The following is a 23398-nucleotide window of genomic DNA, read 5'->3' as shown; positions in this document are numbered from 1 at the left end:
AAATGTTACGCTCTTAGATGCAAGAAACAAATCCATATTATCTCTAGCCTTGGCTACCCTATATAGACCTCCAGGGCCCTATGCTGATTTCCTAAAAGAGTTTGCATACTTTCTCTCAGATCTATTGGTCAATGTCGATAAAGCAATAATTGTTGGAGACTTTAACATACACGTAGATAATACAAATGATGCGTTAGGGACTGCGTTTACAGATTTATTAAACTCCTTTGGGGTCACGCAAAACGTCAGCGGGCCCACTCATCGTCTAAATCATACACTAGATTTAATTATATCATATGGAACCAATCCAACTGATATAAATATTATACCGCAAAGTGATGATCTCACTGATCATTACATGGTAACTTGTATAATACGTACTGCTGAAATTTGTCACGTTGCGCAACGTTATCGACCAGGCAGAACAATCCTTCCAACCACTATAGATAGATTCTCAAATAGCTTACCTGATCTATCTCAGCTGCGCAGTGCACCCAAACAAACAGATGAACTAGAGGAAATGACTAGCAGTTTGAGCACCATGTTCTCTAGTACACTAGATATTGTGGCACCAATTAGATTAAAAAAGGTAAGAGAGAAAACTAAAGCACCATGGTACAACAGTGCTACGCATGCAATCAAGAGAGAAACTCGTAACTTAGAGCGTAAATGGAAACAAACTAATTTAGAGGTCTTTAGAATCGCGTGGAAAGACAGTATGTCACGTTATAAAAAGGCTCTAAAAGCAGCAAGGGCTGAGCATCTCCGCAAACTAATAGAAAATAACCAAAATAATCCAAGGTTTTTATTCAACACCGTGGCTAGACTAACAAATAAACAAACATCACCAGAGCAAAATATTCCATTACAATATAGTAGTAATGATTTTATGAATTACTTCAATGAGAAAATAGAAAGCATCCGAAACACAATTGTAAATATACAATCCTCTATGATGTCTTATGATTCAGCCTCAATTATGGCCCCTCTAGAACAACTACACCGATTTACAACTATAGGACAGGAAGAGCTAAATAAACTTATCATTGCATCGAAACCAACAACATGTTTATTAGATCCAATACCCACTAAACTACTGAAAGAAGTGTTACCTGTAGTCGAAGAGCCTCTTCTTAATATTATTAACTCGTCTTTATTTTTAGGTCATGTTCCAAAAATATTCAAGCTGGCAGTAATAAAACCTCTCATTAAGAAACCGCAATTAGATCCAAATAACTTAGCAAATTACAGACCCATCTCAAATCTTCCATTTATGTCTAAAATACTAGAAAAAATTGTGTCCGCTCAATTGTGCTCTTTCTTACAAGAAAATTATATCTATGAAAAATTCCAGTCGGGATTCAGACCGCATCATAGCACAGAAACTGCGCTAGTTAAAATTACAAATGATTTACTTTTAGCTTCTGACCAAGGCTGTATCTCAATACTAGTTCTACTCGATCTAAGCGCTGCGTTCGACACTATCGATCATAAAATACTCCTGGATCGACTACAAAACTACACTGGTGTTCAGGGACAGGCATTAAGCTGGTTTAGATCTTACTTATCAGACCGTTACCATTTTGTCTGTCTAAATGGGGAAAAATCAAAGATAACGTCAGTAGACTATGGAGTACCGCAAGGATCGGTGTTAGGCCCTCTGCTATTCTCAATATATATGCTGCCACTTGGTAATATTATAAGAAAACATGGAATTAATTTCCACTGTTATGCTGATGACACTCAATTATATATCTCATCACGACCAGATGAAAACACTAACTTATCTAAATTGACAGAGTGTCTAAATGATATAAAATGCTGGATGACGTGTAATTTCCTGCTATTAAATTCAGATAAAACGGAGGTACTACTTATTGGTCCAAAAAACTACCCACAAAATCCCTTACAATACAACTTTAATTTAGAAGGATGTCCTGTTACTTTATCCACTACAGTAAAAGACCTGGGTGTTATACTAGACCGCAACTTGACTTTCGAAAATCATATTTCATATATTACAAGAACAGCCTTTTTCCACCTTAGAAACATTGCTAAGCTACGCAACATGCTATCTGTTTCTGATGCAGAAAAGTTAGTTCATGCTTTCATGACCTCGAGACTAGATTACTGTAATGCTTTATTAGCTGGCTGTCCTACATCCTCAATTAACAAGCTACAGTTAGTGCAAAATGCAGCTGCTAGAGTTCTTACTAGATCAAGAAAATATGATCATATAACACCTATTTTATCATCTCTACACTGGTTACCTATTAAGTTACGTATCAATTACAAAGTATTCCTACTGACCTATAAAGCCCTAAATGGTTTAGCTCCTGTGTATTTAACAGACCTTCTATCGCCATACAATCCATCGCGCTCTTTAAGATCACTAAATTCGAGGCTTCTGGTCATTCCTAGGATATCTAAGTCCACTAAAGGAGGGAGGGCGTTCTCGCATTTAGCTCCTAAACTCTGGAATAGCCTTCCTGATATTGTACGAGCCTCAGACTCGCTGTCCCAGTTTAAAACTAGATTAAAGACGCATCTCTTTAACCAAGCATTCACTTAATGCTTAACCTTTGATACTGCTGAATCGGTTCGAATGCATTAACATTATGAACATCAGCTATGCTAATTATTTCCCATCTGCCTTTCTGCTGTTATCTCGGGACGCTAGTCCCGAGGTAAATAGCGTTCGTCAGCTCCAGTTTGTATCCAGCCTCTCACGGAGACTTCAGATGCCCCAACGCCTGTGAAGAGACGACTCGACGCCTGTGAAGAGACGACTCAAAGCCGGCGATATGTTATGCCATAAATTAATACTTGATTAACTAACTGTATTTTTCTATGTACATTTCCGAAATGCAATTTCTGTAAAGCTGCTTTGAGACAATGTGTATTGTGAAAAGCGCTATACAAATAAATTTGAATTGAATTGAATTGAATTTGACAATTAAAATTTTATTCAGCAGGTAATGTTCAGCTTGGGAAAAGTTGAACTGGAACCTAAAATTAAATACTGACAATATTGTGAACTCATGAGTGTAAATAAACCATATAGTTTTGGTGCAATTTGTTGTGATTCTGAGATAGACTGTTCATATGCTTTACAATACGCTAATTTGTTAAAACAAAGTAGTTTTTATTTTCATGTTTAATGAGGAAAATGTTTTTAGGGCATGGAAAATTCATGTTTTGTTGTATTTCAAATGAAAATTTTGAATTGAATTGAAATAAAAGAGAAAATGTTATGAATGTACATTTATTTGCTTTTTTTCTTAATTTTTTAGTTTAACAAATTAAAAATGAATCAATTGACACACATTTAACCTACATATTAGATTGAACTTTAATATACTATATGTAATAATAAAATAGCAATTGATATTACAAAACATTACATCAAGTTAAATGAACTCGAATTTTTAAGTTACCATTACTTAATTTCTTTAGGGCAACCAGTTTGCTCCAATTTTTTAAGTAGATTGAACTTGTCCGGGCTAACAGTGATACGATTTATTTTACAGGATTGTTTGATGAACAGAAAGTTCAACAGAATAGCATTTATTTCCAAATAGAATCTTTTATAACATTATAAATGTCTTTACTGGCATGCATCCTTTTAATGCATCCTTGATGAATAAAAAATTGGGGGGATCAGTAAGTTTTCCTCTTTTTTGTTGTTGTAAGAATCTGATTGTTTGAAATAAATAATTAGAGGCAGACAAATAATTGAGATCTAATAGTTTAAAGTCACATGGAAACTCACTGTCCAGAACAAACACATAAACAAACGAGCACATGCTTTGGCACCGACAGCCCAACGTGCAGGAGATGCTGTATCAAACACGGGCGCTTTACAGATATAATCCACTGAACACAATAACACCACACACACACACACACACACACACACACACACACACACACACACACACACACACACACACACACACACACACACACGCACGCACGCACGCACGCACACACACACACACACAGGCCATCCTCACTCTAAATATAGAGCACACACTATCAAAACGTGCATGTGGACATGCATGCATGGACACGTGCGCAGACGGCGCACATATTGATGTACACACACACACACACACACATATACACAGAGCCGACAACACTAAATTAATCCATACACGATACGAGTGCTAAAAGGCACTTCTTATCATTGTTTGGCCCATCTGTTATGTTCTGTCCCAGCATGCCTCATTCATAATAGAATACCGACAAGATTTAAGGTTCATGGTTTAAAAACACTAATCTGCTAAATGCGACTAAGAGGACCTATTATACCCTTTTATAAAGTCTTGATGTTGTTTTCAGGCTCTACTAGAACAGTTTGTCCTTCTTCAATGTTAGTCTGTCAGTCTGTCAGTAACGCTCTGTTTACTTCCTGTCTCTATGAAGCCCCTCCTTCTGAAAAGCACACTGTGCTCTGATTGGCCGGCTGGATCAGTGTGTTGTGATTGGCCGAGCGCTTCGAGTGTGTTTGGGAAATGTCCGCCAGTTTAACACACTACTAACTAACTCAACCAGGCCCCGCCACTTAATTCTGTGTATGAATCATTATAATCAGGAATATTTTGATGTGTTTGTTCCCGGAAGAAACTCAAGATACAATGGAGGCGTTTCAGGGAGTAATAACCTCCAAAAAGTCCTTTATCAACATTTTAATAAACAAATGTTTACTGACAATGTCAATAAAAACAATCATGCCAGTAATCAAGAAGTGTAATTATGCGAATAATTATACAAAACATAATTATGACAGAGTATCTGTGACAGAGTATTTACTTCAATAGTTTCATATGCATAAAATAGATAAACATCAAGAATGCTGAACGATAAACAAACAATAACATGTTGTAGCTTCCTATTTTAGCAACATATACCATAAATTAGATCTATAAATTGCTGAGATGTATAATTTTCGTTTCCTGAACACGCCTGGGTCATATTTCAACCAAAAATAACAGGGGGGAAAAAATTACATATTTAAAAAAAAAAAAACTACTTTTGAGGAAAATGTTATTGTCATTCAGATAAACTCATAATGAGATCAATTAGATCAGATTACAAATCCTATTATAGTATGACTAAACAGATTCCTAATGCCAGGAAATATATATATATATATATATATATATAAAATTAAATATTCAGATATATAAATATATTATATATAACATATAAGTACTCTGAGAGTGAATCAGTGTTATTTTAGTATTATTTATATACTATTATAGTATGATTATTATGAATTCGCTTTTATTTTTTATATTTTCAGTTTTAATTGTAAATTTAAGCTTAAATAACATGCTACCGCATATTACACTTGATGTGTAATTCAGAAGATGACATCTATTAATGTTTTTGCAGTCCGATTAAATAAAGAGTCAATAAAAAGACGCTGAAACTGCATGTGATTCATTCGCACTGGATCGACTGGTTTCGACCGATGCAAAAGTAGAAGGTTGTCCAGGCATTTTTTATAGATATGCATATCTAGAACACAGATTAAAACAGAACACGTCATGGGTCATATTTCAACCAAAATGTCAAAATATCCAGCAAACGTCCTCATAGTTAGACATAGACATGAAGAGAAGCTTTAAACGGCTTGTTATTAAGACAAAGAGTTTCTTTTACCGCCCAGCTGCAGCGCGACACGTTACAGTCACCAAACGCTGGTTTCTGTACATCAGATCTCCTCAGTTTCACTCACACCACGTCCTTAAGTGGGCTTCTTTGTGCTGAGGTCAGAGGTCAGAGGTCATGAGGAAGGTGCTGGTCTCTCAGCTTGAGTCCGGCACAGCAGACGGAGACGCTGCACACGGGACACATGAAGGGCCTGTTATTCACCAGAGAGACTTTAGGAGGGTTATTAGATGCTCGAGACTCTCTGTCTGCGTGAGGGCTTTTATTTGCCACTTACACAAACAACTGTCATCGGTTTAACAGCGAAGCTCAGCGTACAGGACTAGAGACTCAGGATGGGTGAAACGGCTGGAATTCGTGATTAAACGCGAATAAATATCAACCCTTTTATGAGGGAATGATCTACAGTCCCATGACGCACTGCAAATGATGAGACATAAAGGGACCAGGCGGCAACCTTCCGGTCTCTCTTTAAAAACAACAATACGGAAATGACTTAAACTGCAGTTCATCGACTGGCCACTAGAGACAGGCAGCAAAAGAGAATCAATCCCATGTTAAAATGCCCAAATTTACAGCAGAAAAAAACATGTTTACGGCCTGGTACAAAAAGTGTTTTTAGTCTAGCTAATTTTGGCCTTCGTGACGACTGTGAGGGGGGTGAGTATTTTTTGTAATTCATCCATTTAAATTATATTAAACCTTAAAGTTCTGCATAATTAAGGGCGTGCCCACTTAAGTGACAGGTGGATTGCTGCTGATGTCACTACTAGCCGTTTGTCTGCTGTCTGTTAGCGTCACGTCACCTCAGCTAATCCGCCTCGCTGCACATCTGCCAAGATGGCGAAAAAAATGCTCTTCAGAAACACTACGGGTGACGTCACGAACACTACGCACATATTTTTTTAGCCTATGGAAGGGACGCAACGACTGGCCACTTGGTGGTGCTTTGAATGAATCAAACACAAAAATGGCAATAGCTACGCAACAGTCAGTCCGATTTACTTGAAAACTATACGATTATATAATGATTGTCTATATGAGGATATTCTCGAAAAACACGGCCAATTGCAATAACTCATGAACGGAATGAGATATTTTCACCAAACTTAGCACACATATGCAAGAGGTCATTCTGTGGTCAGGTGAAAAAGCAAGTGGCGACTGGCCTCTTGGTGGCGCCATAACATGGAAAAGACATAAAATGGCTATAACTAAGCAACTATAGTCTATGAAAGGGATGCACTGACTGGCCACTTGGTGGCGCTATAAATGAAACAAACACAAAAACGGCGAAACAGTAGTTAAACAATGGTCAGTCCGATTGACTTGAAAACTGGCGGTGTCTTTGTCCAAGGTGTCGCGATTGTCTGCGAGGACATTTATGTGTCTCGAATAACACGGCTAATGGCTATAACTCATGAACAAAATTCGATATTTTCACCAAACATATGTATGAGCTCATTCTCAACTGGCCTCTTGGTGGCGCCATAACATGGAGAAGACATAAAATGGCTACGCAACCCTAATTCTGATTGGCCTGAAAATTGGCATGCGTTGTCTTTGTCCAAGATACCAAGACTGCCTTTGAGGACATTTGCATATCTCGAAAAACACGGCCGCCGTCGGCTAATGAATTTGGAGCGGTTGTCAGACGAGGAGCTCTATAAAGGGACGCAGCGACTGGCCACTTGGTGGCGCTTCAAAATCAAACAAACACAAAAACGACTATAGCTAAGCATCAAAAAAGATGGGACGACATCACCATTCATCAGGAATTCAAGTTAAATTCTCAACTTTGGATGGAACCATTGCTAATGACTTCATCACTGAACAACCATAAAGCTCATCTGTCGGGAAAGGTTTATATCATTAAAAATGTATTTGCTGCTGTTCTTCACCTGTTGAATGTTTCAACTGTAGAATGCTTCCCAGTGAGTGTATGACTGTGTGGAGGGCACAGACGGGCAGGAGACACGAGTGTGTGTGTGTGTGTCTGTGAGATGACGTGTGTGTGTGTTTATGTGTTGGGTGTGTATGTGTGTTCACCTGATGAATATTTCCCGGTGTGTGTATGAGAGTGTAGAGCAAGCAGACGGGCAGGAGAGACACAAAGGACAGTGTGAGCGTCCAGCGTGTGTGTGTGTGTGTTTGTGTGTGTGTGTGTGTGTGTGAGTGCATGTGTGTGTTCACCTGTTGAAGGTTCCCCGGTGTGTGTATGAGTGTGTAGAGCGTGCAGACGGGCAGAACACACACTGAGGACAGCGTGAGCGTCCAGCCCATCATCGAGGCCCATCTAGGGGCCGTCACACCGTTAGCCAGGGTCAGCGGAGACCAGAACATCAGCGAGAACACCAGCGTGCCCTGAACACACACACACACACACACACACACACACACACACACACACACACACACACACACACACACACACACACACACACACACACACACACACACACAGAGTTTATCAGAGGAGGCCGCGGATCCGTCAGCAGCTGATGTCAGTGATACACGAGGAACACATGATACACACGATACACACGCCAGGCGTCAGGAAACGCCAGCACAGCCTGAAGCTGCAGAGCGGCTCGTAACCGATCATGGCCTTGATGTCAAGACTGAAGCGATCCGCACCTGAGGACAACACAACAACATCAGTGTGTGTGTGTGTGTGTGTGTGTGTGTGAGACAGAGAGAGAGAGAGAGAGAGAGAGAGAGTGTGTGTGTCTGTGTGTGTGTGTGTGTATGTGTGTGTGTGTGTGTGTGTACCATAGATCCATCCGATGGCTACAGACTGACAGACGGACAGCAGAATCAGACTGGCTCCACTGCAGGAGAAATGATCGTAGATCTGAAACACATACAGGCCTCCCTGATCATCAGACACAGAGAGGAACAGCGACACGTGATTCAGATACACTGCTCTGAGAATAGTGATAGATGCACTTTTATGATGGAGAGATGCACTTTTATGATGGATAGATGCACTTTTATGATGGATAGATGCACTTTTATGATGGAGAGATGCACTTTTATGATGGATAGATGCACTTCTATGATGGATAGATGCACTTTTATGATATATAGATGTGCTTTTATGATGGGTAGATGCACTTTTATGGACTTCAAAACAGAAACGGCCATTCACTGCCATTATAAAGCTTGGAAGAGCCAGGCCATTTTTTTAATATAACTCCGATTGTATTCGTCTGAAAAAAGAAAGTCATATACACCTAGGATGACTTGAGGGTGAGAAATCATGGACTATTTTTCATTTCTGGGTGAACTATCCCTTTAATCTTGGACAGAGGAAGAAAGTACAGAGAGAGTAGAGATGTCTCACCCGCGTCACCATCAGAAGCCCAAGCAGAAAACAGACAAAACACACGAGCAGGAGCAGAATCTCCCGTCGACGACCTCTGCGAAACACCTCGGGATACAGATCCGACACTGACATCATCAGCGCCTCGAGACTGACGAACTGAACACACACATACAACGATCAGCAGCACCGCCACACCAGCACACACACACACCTGAGAGAGACGTCACACCTGAGTGTCCAGACCCAACATGATGATCATGAGGAAGAAACACACGGCCCAAAGCTGAGGCAGAGGCATCAGGGAAACGGCCCGCGGATACGCTATAAACGCTAGACCAGGACCTGAAAGAGAATATATATTAAAAATAATTTATTGTCATTGCAGTGATACAATGAGATTACATCAATCGACAGTGTAATTTCATGAAGTGTAAGAGATCAACAATAGCATATTTTGTAAACAAGACAGCGACAAATAACAACCAAGGAAAATGGTATATGCAGAAAACATTCTCAGAACTTTAGCTAATGTTAGCTAACGTTATGAACATATTCTTCCTGTAACGTTACAGTAATAGAACGTTTGTTCAATGTTATCTGGTCTTTAGTAATGTTGTCAAAACGTTTGTACAAAAACATTATTTGTACAACATTCATGGACAGATTTTCAGAACTCTTCTAGTTAGATATTCATTTACCGTTTTTTTTTAAATGTTACGACTTGTTACTTTTTAATGTTCTCCGAGTGCTCTGAAACGTTCCCATAATCTCGCTTGCAGCAGTTCTGAACAGCAAAAGGCTGTTGACATGAAGGGGTTGAATAATTTTGAGACGGCAGAATTCATGAAAAGTTGGTATTTTCAATTGAATATGGGGAAACCACTTGAAACATTTGTTGTGTTGAGCCATTTCAATTACTTTGGTTTGATTTGTTCACTGCAAACAGCTGAAAGTCTTTAAATTTTGTTAATAAACCTGATTTGCAATGGTGGGTTGAATAATTTTGATTACAACTGTATTTGCTCTCAGAGTGAATATCCATGTGCCATGCAGTGTTTCTGACCTGACTGCGCCACGTCTGCGATATCCACTCCCTGCTCCTGCGCCATGAAACCGAGCACAGAGAAAATGGCGAATCCTGCAACGAAACTGGTGGCACTGTTGAGGAGACACAGTCTGAAACAGTCCCTGAAACACAAACACAAAGCTGAAATTCAATAAAATAATAATTCAGATACAAAAACAACCGGTGTCTGAAGCACGTGTGAAATCACGCCACACCTTTTGGCCAATGGAGACGTGACGAAAGTATCGAAGAGTAGCGTGTCAGCAAGACAAAGGGCATCTACAGTCAAACCAACATTTATTCAGACTCCTTCAACATTTCTCACATTATGACAGTTTATTCGCTAGAAAATGGAAATAAAAACTGACAAGAACTCAGTTGATATTTCACTGGTTTTGTCCGTCCTTCTGTTAGACTGTCTCACACATGAATTATGTTGAATATCTGTCAGCTGTTAAATTTAACTACACAATTAGATAACACCAGTTCAGCTCAACCAATCACCAAGCAATGCTTCATGTTGTTCAGTCTGTGGTGTAAAAAGGTGCATTAGCAATTAAAGAAAAAATCACTTCAGTAAAACATGATCAGCTCAAAGTGTCCGGATAATTTTTGGTTCCAAATTTTTACTGGTAGTCACTGTATGAAGAATTATTGGGTATAATATGTCACAGTTTACTTTATTTTGCTCTCCTCACTTACATAAATGAACTACAGTATAATGTGCTGCACCCACAAATAAAAAATATCAAAAATGATATCTGGTGTCTGAATAATTTTTGGTTTGAAGGTAAGTTATAGAATCACTAAGTTCTAATTGTCTGAAGAAGCCTTCTCAGGGAACAGGGTTACATATGAGATGTTCCCTTTTGAGACAACTCAACGCTTGAGTTTCCATACCGCCATACTGAACAAATGCCTGACCAACAAGCTTGAAGTACACACATATGCACAAACCCTGTTCCCACTGAACGAACTGACCCAGAAGGACTGGGGTCGAATTCATGTTATGAATGTGTGCAGAAAGAACCAGCCTATTGCAACACAAACCTCTTTGTGTTTAGACAAACAATCACACTGAAACAGACATGGGCTTCTGAAGACAAAGAAGCAGGGGATTTTGTGACTTAAAGGGATAGTTCACCCAAAAATGTAAATTCTGTCAGTAATTACTCTCCCTCATGTTGTTCAACCCCGTAAGACCTTCGTTCATCTTCGGAACACAAATTAAGATATTTTTGATTAAATCTGAGAGCTGGATCACTCCTCCATAGGCTTCTAAGGGATTGAAACTTGTTCCCCGAAAAGTTATTAAAGACATCGTTAAAATAGTCCAAGTGACTACAGTGGCTCAATCTTAAGTTTATCAAGCGACGAGAATACTTTTTGTGCGCAAAAACAAAAAAACTATTCTAGTCAGTTAGCGTAGTGTGATAGCGTAGAGCTACGTCACACGTAGGCTCACTATTGGCCGACGCTGGTCATGTGTGTGATGCGTGTGACGTACAACACAGAAGCGCTGCGCTGTTACACTAGTGAACTCACTCGAGTCCCACAGAGAAGGAAATGAATAATTTAAATAAAGTCGTTATTTTTGTTTTTTTTTGCGAACAAAAAGTATTCTCGTTGCTTGATAATCTTAAAGGGTAAATTCAGCGTTTTACAAGTAAAGCCCTGTTTTAAGATCGTTTCTGATGAAATCGAATGGTTAAGATTAAAATTTGGACACATGCTGCTGTCCCGAGAATTTTAGGTTTTTGTGTTAGCCCCCCCCCACCTATACAATGGTTTCATAGGTGCCTTGGAACAATCATGCATATAAACGCATTAAAATTTAGTTTACAAAGACGTGAAACTCACCAAGTGGTCTGGGGTGTTCACTGATATGCTCACGCAAAAATCGCTGCAAAAGATGCTTTCCAACAGGTTTTATCGTAGTTTTTGGAAGAATGTCCGGGTGTGAGGCGTTTGGAAAAATAGGTCCACAGTTTTACAACGAATGGTAAAACACCTGTTGGAAACCATCTTTTGCAGCGATTTTTGCGTGAGCATATCAGTGAACACCCCAGACGACTCGGTGAGTTTCACGTCTTTGTAAACTAAAGTTTAATGCGTTTATATGAATGATTGTTCCAAGGCACCTATGAAACCATTGTATAGGTGGGGGGGGGGGGGCTAACACAAAAACCTAAAATTTCCGGGACAGAAGACGATCTCAGAAACGATGTTAAAACAGGGCTTTACTTGTAAAACGCCGAACTTACCCCTTAAGATTGAGCCACTGTAGTCACTTGGACTATTTTAACGATGTCTTTAATAACTTTTCGGGGAACAAGTTTCAATCCCTTAGAAGCCTATGGAGGAGTGATCCAGCCCTCAGATTTAATCAAAAATATCTTAATTCGTGTTCCGAAGATGAACGAAGGTCTTACAGGGTTGAACAACATGAGGGAGAGTAATTACTGACAGAATTTTCATTTTTTGGTGAACTATCCCTTTAAGGCCCTTTTATGGTCTTGTTGACATGCTACGCTTTGTCACCTGACCTCTGTCAGCCAATAGGATTGGCGTGATTTCACACGTGCTTCAGAATCGGGTGCATGCTAAAGGCGTTCGCATAGCGTCAGTGCCATGATGCAGCATCTCGTAAATAATACTAAAATAACACTGCAAGATACAGATGCACGAGCAGTGCCTGATTAATGTGATCCTTTAATGCAATGCGCGTCACTTTGAAAAATGCGTTCGCCAAATGCATGTAAATAAATGTAAATGAATCATTTAACATCAACATGAAGTCAATGACAATTCTGTTTTCTAATTAATGTTCCTGGTCTTATGTGTATGAGTTTTTGTGAGAGGAAGGACGCACTTGTAACAGTCATTGTTGAATTTATTGTAGCTTCCCAGAGCCGTGAGACTTCCCAGACCAATGCCATACGAGAAGAAGATCTGAGTCCCTGCATCCATCCACACCTTCAGAAGAGAGAGACAGAACTTGCTTTCTCCACTTCACGTCCAGTATATTAGTACAGTATATTAGGAGCCGCAACAATGGAGAATATGAGGAAAATAATCAACATTCAAGCAGGAAAACCTGTTCTAGTAGAGCCTGAAAACAACATCAAGACTTTGTAAAAGGGCAGAATATGCTTCTTTAATGCATGTTGCACATATTTGTTTCTAAACAGTGCTTGTTTCACTCTGTATCTTATACAGGAGATCATGTGACGCTGTGGCACCTGTGGGTCCGTCAGCCGTGTGTGATTGGGTTTCAGGTAGTAAATAATCCCGTCCACAGCACCGGGGAGCGTCACGCCACGAACCAACAAAACCAGCAGCATCACGTACGGGAAGGTAGCGGTTACATACACAACCTACACAGCAAAAAAACACAACGCAACAATGAACTACAACTGAAAACATACAGATTTAACATACTGTTTTCAACATAAATGTTTCTTGAGCATCAAATCATCATATTATACTGATATGGATCATCTGAAGGATCATGTGACACTGAAGACTGGAGTAATGATGCTGAAAAGTCAGCTTTGATCACAGGAGTACATTACACTTTGCTATATATTCACATAGAAAACAGCTGATTTACATTTAAATAATATTTCACAATTTGTACTGTATTTTTGATAAATGAATTGTCTATCAATCTATCTATCCATCTAAAAAAGACCTACTAGAGTTGAAACATTACAATCTATTAAAGTAGAGTTATTGGACTCTGGCATAAGGGGCATAGAGGAGCACTATTGCACAAACGCACTACACAAACACCTTGCCGGTGGATTTGACTCCTTTCCAGGCACAGAAGTAGCAGACGACCCACACCAGCATTAAACACGAGGCCAGACGGAGGTTCAGCGAGCCCAGATGATCTACACTAGCAGACAGACCCAACACCTCACGCCTGGAGAGAGAGAGAGAGAGACAGACTCAGTACACACACACACTCACACACAGGCTTCAGACAATGAGCCGTGCACACCAGCATACCAGACACTCACTCCCAAAACTCAATGACTGGAGATGTGGCGTTCTCAGAGGCATCGCTGGCGTTGTGTTGCTCAAAGCCCACGCAGGAATCTAGAGATTATACACGAGATTAAAGACATTATAAACGAGATTAAACACATTATACACGAGATTAAACACATTATACACAATATGAAACACATTATACACGAGATTAAAGACATTATAAACGAGATTAAACACATTATACACGAGATTAAACACATTATACACAATATGAAACACATTATACACAAGATTAAAGACATTATACACGAGATTAAACACATTATACACGAGATTAAACACATTATACACAATATGAAACACATTATACACAAGATTAAAGACATTATACACGTGATTAAACACATTATACACGAGATTAAAGACATTATACACAATATGAAACACATTATACACAAGATTAAAGACATTATACACGAGATTAAACACATTATACACGAGATTAAACACATTATACACAAGATTAAAGACATTGTACACGAGATTAAACACATTATACACGAGATTAAACACATTATACACGAGATTAAACACATTATACACAAGATTAAAGACATTATACACGAGATTAAACACATTATACACGAGATTAAACACATTATACACAAGATTAAACACATTATACACAAGATTAAACACATTATACACGAGATTAAACACATTATACACAATAATAAACACATTATACACAAGATTAAACACATTATACACAAGATTAAACACATTATACACGAGATTAAACACATTATACACAATAATAAACACATTATACACAAGATTAAACACATTATACACAAGATTAAAGACATTGTACACGAGATTAAACACATTATACACGAGATTAAACACATTATACACAAGATTAAACACATTATACACAAGATTAAACACATTATACACGAGATTAAACACATTATACACAATAATAAACACATTATACACAAGATTAAACACATTATACACAAGATTAAACACATTATACACGAGATTAAACACATTATACACAATAATAAACACATTATACACAAGATTAAAGACATTATACACGAGATTAAACACATTATACACGAGATTAAACACATTATACACAATAATAAACACATTATACACAAGATTAAAGACATTATACACAAGATTAAACACATTATACACGAGATTAAACACATTATACACGAGATTAAACACATTATACACAATAATAAACACATTATACACAAGATTAAAGACATTATACACGAGATTAAACACATTATACACGAGATTAAACACATTATACACAATAATAAACACATTATACACAAGATTAAAGACATTATACACGAGATTAAACACATTATACACAAGATTAAAGACATTGTACACGAGATTAAACACATTATACACGAGATTAAACACATTATACACGAGATTAAACACATTATACACAAGATTAAAGACATTATACACGAGATTAAACACATTATACACAAGATTAAAGACATTGTACACGAGATTAAACACATTATACACGAGATTAAACACATTATACACAAGATTAAAGACATTATACACGAGATTAAACACATTATACACAAGATTAAAGACATTGTACACGAGATTAAACACATTATACACAAGATTAAAGACATTGTACACGAGATTAAACACATTATACACGAGATTAAACACATTATACACGATATTAAACACATTATACACGAGATTAAAGACATTATACACAAGATTAAACACATTATACACGATATTAAACACATTATACACGAGATTAAAGACATTATACACAAGATTAAACACATTATACACGATATTAAACACATTATACACGAGATTGAACACATTATACACGAGATTAAACACATTATACACGAGATTAACGACATTATACACAAGATTAAACACATTAAACACAAGATTAAACACATTATACATGAGATTAAACACATTATACACGAGATTAAACACATTATACACGATATTAAACACATTATACACGAGATTAAAGACATTATACACAAGATTAAACACATTATACACAAGATTAAACACATTATACACGATATTAAACACATTATACACGAGATTAAAGACATTATACACAAGATTAAACACATTATACACGATATTAAACACATTATACACGAGATTGAACACATTATACACGAGATTAAACACATTATACACGAGATTAACGACATTATACACAAGATTAAACACATTAAACACAAGATTAAACACATTATACATGAGATTAAACACATTATACACGAGATTAAAGACATTATACACGAGATTAAACACATTATACACAAGATTAAACACATTAAACACAAGATTAAAGACATTATACACGAGATTAAACACATTATACATGAGATTAAACACATTATATACGAGATTAAACACATTATACACGAGATTAAACACATTATACACGAGATTAAACACATTATAAATGAGATTAAAGACATTATACACGAGATTAAACACATTATAAATGAGATTAAACACATTATACACGAGATTAAACACATTATAAATGAGATTAAAGACATTATACACGAGGACACTTTTCTCACTCTATTCTCTGAAATCTCTGAAATCCCTTTTGTCTGTCAAAAGAATCTATATAATGTGCTGTCAATAGGCCTGTCGTGATCATTCATGATGATACACATGATTTAATTCTATTTTGTTCATGTCACTTACAGTGTAAGCCTAATATGTTATTTTTTAAACTTGGAATTGTACATAATATAATAATACTTATTAAAATGATATAGGCTCATATGATGTACTTTAATGCTGGAGAAATTAATAATATTGATATAGTAACTTATTAAAAATAATGTATAAAGTTATTAATATAATATAATACTACTCATATTTATATAATATTATAATAGGTATTTATATTATATTATATTGCAGTATAACAATATAATATAGGCTCATATGATTTATGTTACAGTAATGGTGTGAAAATTAAAAATATTTATGTAATTATTAATATAACTAATTATAATATAATGTAATATAATATATTATAATGCAATATAATATATAATATAATATAATATAATATAATATAATATAATATAATATAATATAATACAGGCTCATGATATACATCAATACTGATTTTTTTATGTAATTATAAATAAAAGTAATTATAATATAATGTAAGATAATATACGTAATATAGGCTCATATGATTTACTTCAATGGTGTGAAAATTTATAACATTAATATATGCATTAATATAAGTATTTATTATACAATATTAATATAATATAATATAATATAATATAACACAATATAATATAATATAATATAATATAATATAATATAATATAATATAATATAATATAATGCAGTCTGATTAAACACACAAGCCTTTATTTCGAAGGAATACCTTTGACTACCTTTGTGCACTATAACAGTGTTTTTTTATATTCTTTATTTTTTACTCCCTGCCATAATTAATGTTGAAAGCACAACTGAAAGCAATTGACTGCAATTTCACTTACTTCGATGGCATGTGATTGAAATTCAAACTGCACAATTAATGCTGCAATCTCAAATAATTGCGATTCGATAGAATATCCAAGATCATATGAGCTAATAATTCCGATTGCACAATGTGTAAAAAATCGGTTTTGTTCTGTGTGAAAAAGTGTCTCCAAAAGCCCGTCGTTCAAAATCAATGTGATGTTGCTCTATGGGTGGGGAATGAGTTCTGAGTGTCAAGATGTTTGGATAATGGAAATGAACTGGGCCAAAATTTTGCTAAATCTTTGGCCCAATGCACTCATATGACCACACAGATGACGTGAGCGCTCTCACACACACGGCACAGACTAAAACACTCAGACACACCAGGAGCTGGATATATGAGCATGTAAAGTGTGTTTGTTACCTGTGTTCCAGGTGTTGTTGCAGTGCGCCCAGGGAAGCCTCGTCTGGAAGCTGTTGCACAGGTAGAAAAACGCCCAGGCCAGAATAATGATGTAATACACACAACTGTGTAAGATCATCACCTGACTGGCGTAACCCAGACCTGCAATAACCCAACCATCCATCCAAACACAAGCATCATTAAAGGGATAGTTCACCCAAAAATGAAAATTGGCCCATGATTTACTCTCCTTCAAGTCGTCCTAAGTGTATAAGACTTTCTTCTTTCAGACGAATACAATCAGAGTCATATTAAAAAATGTCCTGGCTCTTCCAAGCTTTATAATGGCTGTGAAAGACTGTTTCTGTTTTGAAGTCCATAAAAGTGATAGATGCACTTTTATGATGGACAGATGCACTTTTATGATGCACAGATGCACTTTTATGATGGATAGATGCACTTTTATGATGGATAGAATCACTTTTATGATGGATAGATGCACTTTTATGATGGATAGATGCACTTTTATGATGGATAGAATCACTTTTATGATGGATAGATGCACTTTTATGACGGATATGATGCACTTTTATGATGGATAGATGCACTTTTATGATGGATAGAATCACTTTTATGATGGATAGATGCACTTTTATGATAGATAAATGCACTTTTATGACGGATAGATGCACTTTTATGATGGACAGATGCACTTTTATGATGCACAGATGCACTTTTATGATGGATAGATGCACTTTTATGATGGACAGATGCACTTTTATGATGGATAGATGCACTTTTATGATGGATAGAATCACTTTTATGATGGATAGATGCACTTTTATGATGGACAGATGCACTTTTATGACGGATATGATGCACTTTTATGATGGATAGATGCACTTTTATGATGGATAGATGCACTTTTATGATGGATAGAATCACTTTTATGATGGATAGAATCACTTTTATGATGGATAGATGCACTTTTATGACGGATATGATGCACTTTTATGATGGATAGATGCACTTTTATGATAGATAAATGCACTTTTATGACGGATAGATGCACTTTTATCATGGATAGATGCACTTATATGACGGATAGAATCATTTTTATGACGGATAGAATCACGTTTATGATGGACAGATGCACTTTTATAGACTTTAACGGCCATTCACTGCCATTATAAAGCTTGGAAGAGCCAGGACATTTTTTTATATAACTCTGATTGTATTCGTCTGAAAGAAGAATGTCATATATACTAGGATGACTTGAGGGAGAGTAAATCATGGGGTAATTTTAATTTTTGGGTGAACTATTTCTTTAAAACTGTAATGCACAAACTCAAAATAAAAAGGTGCATTTACACATAAAAAGAAAACAGACGCACTTCCATCAAATGCATGCAGGAAGATTTTGGCCCTGTGTACTATCTTAGTCATGTGACTTGAGCGCTTTACACAATACAGATTCAAAGCAGCTTCACAGTAATAAACAGTGTTGCAAAATTCATAAACTGTGTTACTTTAAACAATTTAAACATGTAACCTGCAAAAAGCGGGCAGATTTTCCTCCATGCGCCGACTCCTCCCAGACTGGTGAACTGACCCAGCGCCGTCTCCAGCAGGAACAGAGGAACGCCACACACAACCAGGAATAACATGTACGGCACAAAAAACACACCTGTTCGAAAGTATTATGGGATTTAATGTCATAGACAAGTAGGGGCGTAACGATACCCTCATGTCACGATTCGATACATATCAAGATACTGAACTCACCATACGATATTGTTGCGATAAAAGATTAACAAAAAATGTACTGTTGATTAAAATGCAAAATGTGGTATTACATTGTGGGTGTAAATGAATTTGGACTTGGTGCTGATAAATGAATGCGTAGGACAATAGAGATACCAGCATAAAAATATTCATGATTCTGAAGGTAAAAAAAATACAGAATTGTTTAGACGAATATTCTTGCACTGTCACTGACTAGATATATTTTTATAATAATGTAGGCCACTTTTTACTGGTAAATTAAGACATTTTGCATTATCAGGACCCACAAATATTCCCCCATTGCATTATTGTACATTATATTCAACATTATATATAGAAGTTGAATGTAGTACTGACACTAAAACTCTATAAACTTGAATTTTTTTCTCACACATTATTTTTATTTTGAGTGAACTATACACAATATATATTGTCACTATCCACGATACATATTGTGGCATTTTTGTATTGCGATATATTGTGACACGATATTGTTACACCCTTATAAACAAGACATACAAAAGCATGCATATTTTTTTGTGATGTTTACAGTGCCGAGTGTCTCACCTCCTCCGTTCTTGTAACACAGATACGGGAATCGCCACACGTTACCCAGACCGATAATCTGCCCGGCAACAGCCAGCAGATATTCAGCTTTACTGGCCCACTGACCTCGATCCTGAAGCTGGCCATCGCCTGACCTCTGACCCCCAGTGATGACATGGCAAGACACACACCTGTAGACGGGTCACAGAAGCAGTGTATCGGGACAGTGCAGTCCCTAATGAGACACACACACACACACACACACACACACACAGCGTTAAACTTACATGACAAGTTAAACTTACATGACAACGTTTTGTGGCTGTGAGTTCATGCTCTTCCGGCCACATGGACACAGTTATCAGCTGAGCTCGTGTGTGTGTGTGTGTGTGTGTGTGTGTTATCTGAGATGTTTAGGGAGGGGTCTGTCCCTAAATAGGCACTAATGCAAGCAGCACATTCAGCAGGAGAGGCTGCTTATCATCCCTTATAACATGGTAACCGGAAAACGTTGACACAGTTCCTTCAAAACATTCAGCATAGTTACATAGTTTATCATTTCCTCAGCAAGTACTTCCCAAATACTTACGATACCACATAAGATTTGATGGAAACACAGTGAGTTATAGAAGTTTTTTATTTTTTTATTTTAGTCATTACACTGATTCAGTGCTGATTAGGAGCAGCCAGAAGTGACTTGAGTTACGTAATCAGATTACTTTTTCAAGTAACTAGTAAAGTACTTTTTTTTTAATTTACCACAAAATATCTAATTTACTTTTTAAAATAAGTAACGCTAGTTACATTTTCACATGTATTGACTGACAGCTCTCCTGTCCCTGTTAAATAAAGTGAGGAGGTGTTGTGTGTGTGTGTGTGTGTGTGTGTGTGTGTGTGTGTGTGTGTGTGTGTGTGTGTGTGTGTGTGTGTGTGTGTGTGTGTGTGTGTGTGTGTGTGTGTGTGAACATGATGGTTATTTTAGTTCTAGACAAAATGTGCACATGCATTTACTCATCTCACTTGCACGAAAACATTAAGTATTCCTCAAAATGAATAAAAACAGTAAAATGCAATCTCAGATTTTTACGCAAAACTTTTATAATTAAACATATTAAATTACACGAAATATACTTGATGTATTTAATCTCACTTTATTAACCAATGTCTTTGCTGCCGACCTTCAGTTATCTAATTCGACCATACTAATAAGCAAAAATTACTTAGATTAGATTTTGAAATAAGAGTGATTGTAGAATAGTAGAAATAAAATTGTTCTTTAATCCAGAATAACAGCAGTTGAAAGGTTTGTTTGCGCGGCGCCCTCTACTGTACAGGAGTAAATATATATTTCCTTCAGCCTGAGGCTCATTCACTTTAATTTTTAATGTGAAAGGGCCTTAACATTAGTCAAAAATATAACTTTTTTTGTTGTTATTAAAAAACAAACAAGCAAGCCCAGCCCAGGTGAGAAAAAGTAGCGCAAAAGTAATGTAACACATTACTTTTCAAAAGTAATGTAACAAAAGTAATGTAACACATTACTTTTCATAAAAAGTAACTAACGTAATTAGTTACTTTTTTGGGAGTAACGCAATATTGTAATGCATTACTTTTAAAAGTAACTTTCCCCAACACTGATGATAACCGAAAACCATTGACCATACAATTCCTTCAAAACGTTCAGCATGGTTACATACTTTATAATTTCTTCAAAAAGTACTCCCCAAATACTTACAATACCAAATGAATAAGATCTGATTGAAACACAGTAAGTTATAGAAGAAAAATGAAGGATGAATTGTAGGGGTGTAACAATATATAGTGTCACAATATATTGCAATACATAAATGTATTGTGGATAGTGACAATATATATTGTGTAGAGCTCATAAAAACTACTGTGTGAGAAAAAAGTCAAGTTTACAGAGTTTTAGTGTCAGTACTACATTAACCTACTGTAATGTATAATGTATAATAATGCAATGGGGAAATATTTGTGGGTCCTGATAATGCAACAGGTCTTATGTTACTAGTGAAAAGTGCCCTACATTATTTTAAATATATCAGTGACATATATCAAGAATATTTGTCTAAAATAATTCTGTATTTTCAGCTTCAGAATCATGAATATTGTTATTCTGGTGTCTCTATTGTCCTGTGCATTGGGTTTCCAGCACCAAATCTAAGCCTATTCATTTACACACACAATGTAAAACCAAATTTAGCATTTTAATCAACAGTACATATTTTTGTTAATCTTTTATCATACGTCTTGGAGGATCGCAATAATAATTATCGTGAGTTCAGTATCGAGATATGTATCAAATCATGACATGAGGGTATCATGACATGTTCCTACACTCAATGATATCTTCATATATAGATTACTGCATCACAACCTGGTCACTCAATTTTAAAACCCATAGAAATGTTATTCAAAAAATCTATAAAAATACTTGATCAAAAACCTCTGTCATACCATCAGTGTAATATTTTAGGAAAATACAATATGCTAAATTTTGAAAATTTTATTCATTTTAAAAATAGCTGTTTAATTTATAAAGTTTTGCATGGACTGGCTCCACCTGCACTTTCACTTATACATTAAACCAAGGTCTGACAGAGGTTGTTGTACCAGAGCTTCGTTCATAGGAGCGCATAGAAAAACTACCTTTGGACAAACTGTTTTGTCTATCAGAGGAGGTCATTTTTGGAACAGCATCCCAACAAACATTAGAGAATGTCCCACTTACTGCACATTTAAAAAGCACCTTAAACAGCTTCCAAAAAAAGAGTTCCCAGTTATGTCCTCATTTTGACTAATTTTATTGATACAATGTATACTGCCTGAATGTGTGCTAATGTGTTTCTTGCTTGATATGGTATATTGTCATATTCTATTGTTGCATTATTTTATTTTATATGTTGTTGTCTTCCTGCCTCTGGACTACAGGTGAAAATTAGCATTTATGCTATAATCTGGCTCATTTACAGTCTGTACAGAAATGTTAGATTGTTCATTAATGTGCACTGTCCCGAAT

General features: G+C 36.4%; 1 protein-coding gene across 6 annotated transcripts in view; it reads right to left on the bottom strand.

Moving 5' to 3' along the window:
* LOC143728580 (sodium- and chloride-dependent GABA transporter 2-like) overlaps positions 1 to 20735 on the bottom strand; it is a 33123-nt gene extending 12388 nt beyond the window's left edge. The window contains exons 1-15 of one of the 6 annotated variants that reach the window (XM_077219372.1): positions 20664 to 20735; positions 20380 to 20549; positions 19580 to 19714; positions 18049 to 18189; positions 14099 to 14177; positions 13869 to 14001; positions 13316 to 13450; positions 12946 to 13049; positions 10071 to 10195; positions 9237 to 9349; positions 9026 to 9163; positions 8452 to 8533; positions 8216 to 8316; positions 7873 to 8043; positions 5288 to 5848 (exon numbers count right to left, since the gene is read on the bottom strand). In XM_077219372.1, the coding sequence (XP_077075487.1) occupies positions 5795 to 5848; positions 7873 to 8043; positions 8216 to 8316; positions 8452 to 8533; positions 9026 to 9163; positions 9237 to 9349; positions 10071 to 10195; positions 12946 to 13049; positions 13316 to 13450; positions 13869 to 14001; positions 14099 to 14177; positions 18049 to 18189; positions 19580 to 19714; positions 20380 to 20549; positions 20664 to 20692 (1710 nt within the window). In that variant the 5' untranslated portion in view covers positions 20693 to 20735 and the 3' untranslated portion in view covers positions 5288 to 5794. Of the gene's footprint in view, positions 1 to 5287; positions 5849 to 7482; positions 7581 to 7872; positions 8044 to 8111; positions 8317 to 8451; positions 8555 to 9025; positions 9164 to 9236; positions 9350 to 10070; positions 10196 to 12945; positions 13050 to 13315; positions 13451 to 13868; positions 14002 to 14098; positions 14178 to 18048; positions 18190 to 19579; positions 19715 to 20379; positions 20550 to 20663 lie in introns of those variants that run through there. The other 5 variants (XM_077219370.1, XM_077219369.1, XM_077219371.1 and 2 more) reach the window with 5 other exon arrangements.
* Positions 20736 to 23398: the final 2663 nt, after the last annotated feature.

Source organism: Siphateles boraxobius, unplaced genomic scaffold (assembly GCF_051911475.1).
Source record: "Siphateles boraxobius isolate OS27281-9 unplaced genomic scaffold, OSU_SipBor_1 79, whole genome shotgun sequence".
Classification (NCBI taxonomy): Eukaryota; Metazoa; Chordata; class Actinopteri; order Cypriniformes; family Leuciscidae; genus Siphateles; species Siphateles boraxobius.
This window is presented reverse-complemented; position numbering and strand designations above follow the sequence as displayed.